The 4,573-nt window shown below is 50.4% G+C and overlaps 1 protein-coding gene across 2 annotated transcripts in view; it reads right to left on the reverse strand.

The window, feature by feature from the left end:
* LOC109951671 (SNF-related serine/threonine-protein kinase-like) overlaps nucleotides 1–4,573 on the reverse strand; it is a 22,994-nt gene that overhangs the window by 3,877 nt on the left and 14,544 nt on the right. For both annotated transcript variants that reach the window (XM_020586292.1, XM_020586291.1), the window contains exons 6-7: nucleotides 2,979–3,191; nucleotides 2,534–2,668 (exon numbers count right to left, since the gene is read on the reverse strand). In XM_020586292.1, coding sequence (XP_020441948.1) covers nucleotides 2,534–2,668; nucleotides 2,979–3,191 — 348 coding nt within the window. The remainder of the gene's footprint in view (nucleotides 1–2,533; nucleotides 2,669–2,978; nucleotides 3,192–4,573) is intronic.

Here is a 4,573-nt window from a genome sequence, read left to right on the forward strand (position 1 = left end):
CCCTGCCCGCCCGGCGGAGGAAGCTCATTTCGGCTGCCTGTATCCGGGATCTTGCTCTTTCGTCGTACAGAGACCAGACGGCACTTAGCAAAGGGCCCCGGACCTCGTACTCCTGGAGCACCCCCCACAGGGCGCCACGAGGGACACGGTGGAATGCCTTCTCCAGATCCACGAAACACATGTGGACTGGTTGGGCAAACTCCCATGAACCCTCTACCACCCAGAAGAGGGCATAGAGCTGGTCCAGTGTTCCTCCACAACCACCCGGGCTGCAGTCCGCTTGGCCTGTCGGTACTCATCAGCTGCCTCAGGAGTCCCACGAGCCAACCAAGCTCAAAAGGACTCCTTCTTCAGCATGACGGGATCCCTTACTTCCGGTGTCCACGACCGGGTTCGGGGATTTCCGCCACGACAGGCACCGGAGACCTTACAGCCACAGCTCCGAGTGGCCGCATTGGCAATGGAGGGGGATGTCTCCAGTCTCCCTCGGGATCTGGTCGAAGCTCTGCCAGAGGGGGGAGTTAAAGATTTTCCTGACAGGCCTCAAAATATGTTTGGGTCTGCCGAGTCTGTCCAGCTTCCTCCCCCACCATCGGATCCAACTCACCACCAGGTGGTGATCAGTTGACAGCTCCGCCCCTCTCTTCACCTGAGTGTCCAAGACATACGGCCGGAGGTCAGATGAAACAACCACAAGGTCGATCATCGACCTTCGGCCTAGGGTGTCCTGGTGCCATGTGCACTGGTGGACATCCTCATGCTTGAACATGGTGTTCGTCATGGACAAACTGTGATTAGCACAGAAGTCCAATAACAGAACACCGCTTGGGTTCAGATCGGGGGGCTGTTCATCCCAATCACGCCCCTCAAGGTATCACTGTCATTGCCCACATGAGCGTTGAAGTCCCCCATTAGAACAATGGAGTCCCCAGTCAGAGCACTTTTCAGCACCCCTCCCAGGGACTCCAAGAAGGCCAGGTACTCTGCACTGCCGATCGGCCCATAGGCACAAATGACAGTGAGAGACCTATCCCCCGGCGTGAAGGCACAGGGAAACGACCCTCTCGTTCACCGGGGTAGACTCCAACACATGGCAACTAAGCTGGGGGGCTATAAGCAAGCCCACACCAGCCCGCCGCCTCTCATCGCGGGCAACTCCAGAGTAGTGGAGAGTCCAGCCTCTCTCGAGGAGTAAGGTTCTGGAGCCCAAGCTGTGCGTGGAGGTGAGCCTGACTATTTCTGGCCCGTATCTCTCAACCTCCCGCAAAAGCTTGGGCTCCTTTCCCACCAGCGAGGTGACATTCCATGTCCCCAGAGCTAGTCTCCATTTCCAGAGATCGGGTCGTCGGGGCCCCTGCCTTCGACCGCTGCCCGATCCACTGTGCACCAGCCCCCTACGAATCCTCCTGCAGGTGGTGGGCCCACTGGAGGACGTCCCCACGTCGCTCGTGGTAGCGGTGTGAGTTTTCCTTGCTTTTCTCAGCAACAGTTTAACGACATGGACTTAACGATTACTCTTGCTCCTGTCGGCACTTCAGTCCAGCAGCCTGACGTGCCAGGTGGTGCTGATCAGCATGCCATGGGAGTTTACCTCCGAGTGTGGCCCTTCTCCAGACAGGAGCTCTGTGACGACCAGGACCAGGTGCAGTGTTGTCCAGTCCATCTAGTCCCAGTCATGACAGTCAATGTGACCAGCTCCACAGACACAAGAGGAAGTTTATAGATGAAATTATCACCGATGCTGGAGAGATGTAGTCACTAAGAACTGTGAACATCCAGGGTCCTCTCCTGAGAAAATGTGTCTCTTTGCACCATGGAGTAAATCAAGACACTAAATATTTAATTGCGTTTGAGTGGTTGTATTTAAGACTCAGCCTTTGTTACAAGCAACTTGAGACTCAGGGGGTGGTCACATTACACTTTCTTTTATTCCATACACTTTCACTCAAACACTATGAATAGAGCGGATAAGATAATTACTTCAGTCCGTTGGCTATAAGCTGCATTGACCAATGAATTTACAAATGTGTAAATGGATGACAGTCAAAAGAGCAGCTGCTTGACTCCTTACAGAGGGCAGTTTTACTTGATGCAAAAGATATGAACCAAAATATATTTTGTATATGTACTATAGTTTAGCAATAGCTAACTGGTTAGCATTTGGCCCTTCATACATACAAAGTTGCATCAGGCTAAAAGCTGCTAATGCTAACAAGTTTAGGGTTCATATTACTGTTACTCAACATAAACATTTCTTTGAAAATTTATTCATATTGTGTTGTACTGTATTCAAAGTCAGACAAATTTATAAATATTATTGAATCAATTTCAGTTTCTCAACAGATAAGACGCACCGATTTAATAGTGCATCACTAATGTTGCTGATCTGAAACTTTGCTTCTATTCTCAGTGTGTCCTTCATTCTCTGTTTTGTCTTTCCATCTACTGTCAGACTTTTTTGGAAATTTACAGCATGCAGTATTGTAGAAACAGCACTGTCTCTCTCAAGAAATGTGCGTATGTGTGTGTATACCTGAACTGGGCCTTGCTGGGGCTGGGTGATTGTGTCTGGCTGTGCTGCTCCTTCTCTTGCCTCTCCCTCAGCATCCTCTCAGCCAGCAGGAAGTAGGTAGCTGTGATGTGGTTATACTGATTTGACTCCAGAGCCCTAAGAAAATTGAAAAAGAAATCAATTTCAATTCCAAAATACACACCTTCACATGCTCATACACATGATCAGACAGATTAGCACCAAACCCTGACTGTGAGTCAAAAGGAGGTGACGGGGGTGGGGATTTAATTTGACAAGGAAACAGCTCAGGATTGACTGCCAGCTGGTTGTTAATGGCAATTAAACTGTTGATGACACTTGATTAAGCTTCAGCTGGGCTAGTGAACCATGGCACATATTTGAGGATTACACTGGAAAGAATAGCTGCATGTTAATTTATGTGTGTGTGAAATAGAGGGACACATACTCAGTTATGCTGTCTCGGTCAGCAATGCCCCCCAGCACCATGCGTTGGATGATGGAACCATGTTCCTCCTCTGACACACTGCGATGGGACACTAGAGGAGTGGACAGCTTGGTGGCCGGCGAGGGGTCAACACCTTGAATCCATTCATGGGCCTCGATCTCCTCTAGGGTTGCTCGTTTCTTGGGATCCCTCTGTAGCATATGTCCTATTAGACTGAAGGCAGTCACAGAGAAACATAATTTTATCGAGGAACATCTGGTAATTAATTACTGTAGCTATACTGTAGCTGTAGCTATATTTAGATAACCTAAACACAAATATTTCTATAATTAATTAACTAATTCCAGTTTTTGACAACTTGGGTGACATTTTTATCAGTAATAATAACGCTTTATTTATCAAGTTATCTCCTGAAATCTGGGAACACTGCATCGCTTCAGTAAGTCAGCAAACCTGCAGGTTAGCCAAACCTAAGAGAAAATGCTTTTGAATGCTAAAATTATTACCCAGACTGTCTGGTATAAACATGTTACGGTTTCGCTCGCTCGGCCTCATGACTTTGTGTTTCTGTTTTCCTTGTCTCTCCTCCCTGCTCTGTCGCCGTGATCAGTCATTATGTCACTCTTTTCCTCCCGGTCCTGTTCCTGTTCATCATTTCACCCACCTGCTTCTCGTTGTCTCCCAGTCCCATGACACCTATATACACCCTGTCACTGCTGCCTCTTTGCTGGTTCATTCCAATGTCAAACCCGGACGTTCACTGCGATCTTGGCCTAGCTCATGCTGTCTGCTAAAGGTCGTCTACGCCGTCTCACCCCGTGTTTTCTCCACGTTTCTTGGTTTGGTTTTTTTCTGTTATGTTCCGCTCTATGTATTTGGGTTTGATTTGAGCGCTCGCTGCCTCTGCGTTTGCAGTGCGCTACTTCTCTGTGTAGCTGCTGGCTCACCTGATCGTCTTCTGGTTCCCATGTGCCTGCTGCTGCCAGCTCACCTCCTTTGTCTTCTGGTTCCCGTGTCCCTCCTGCCGCCGGCTCTCCTCCCTCCTTCGTCCCTCCTGCCGCCGGCTCTCCTCCCTCTTTCATCCCTCCTGATTCCTGTGTCCCTCCTGCTGCAGGCTCTTCTCCTTCAGCCCTCCTGGTTCCTGTTCTCTCCTGCTGCTGGCTCTCCTCCTCCATCTTCTGGTCTCCTTTGTCCCTCCTGCTGCCGACCCTCCGAGCCATGTGGGGCCAAGCACTCAGTACATCAGATCCCGTCAGGTGCCTGGAGACCTGTGCCAAGATGAGGGGGCTCCAACCCCTGGTTGGAGCATTTCCCTGACACTGCAGACCTGCTCCCTCTAGTGGCTGGTTTTCAGGCACGTCAGGAGGCCCTCTTGGTGGAGAGAAAGATGGCCGAGGGGAACCCTTGTCTCCCCACTCGGTCCTTGGAACCTGTACTGTCCAGCCAGCTGGGTGTCCTTTCCTTGTCTCCTGGTACGGCTTCTCTTGACCCCGGGCCCTTGCCCTCTGAGGGGACCCATCTGAGCCCTATCAAGGCCCAGAATATTTACAGACAACTGAAGGCTCAGATGGTGTCCCCCCTCCTCCTCCAGCACC

Source organism: Monopterus albus, unplaced genomic scaffold (assembly GCF_001952655.1).
Source record: "Monopterus albus unplaced genomic scaffold, M_albus_1.0 scaffold402.1, whole genome shotgun sequence".
Taxonomy (NCBI): domain Eukaryota; kingdom Metazoa; phylum Chordata; class Actinopteri; order Synbranchiformes; family Synbranchidae; genus Monopterus; species Monopterus albus.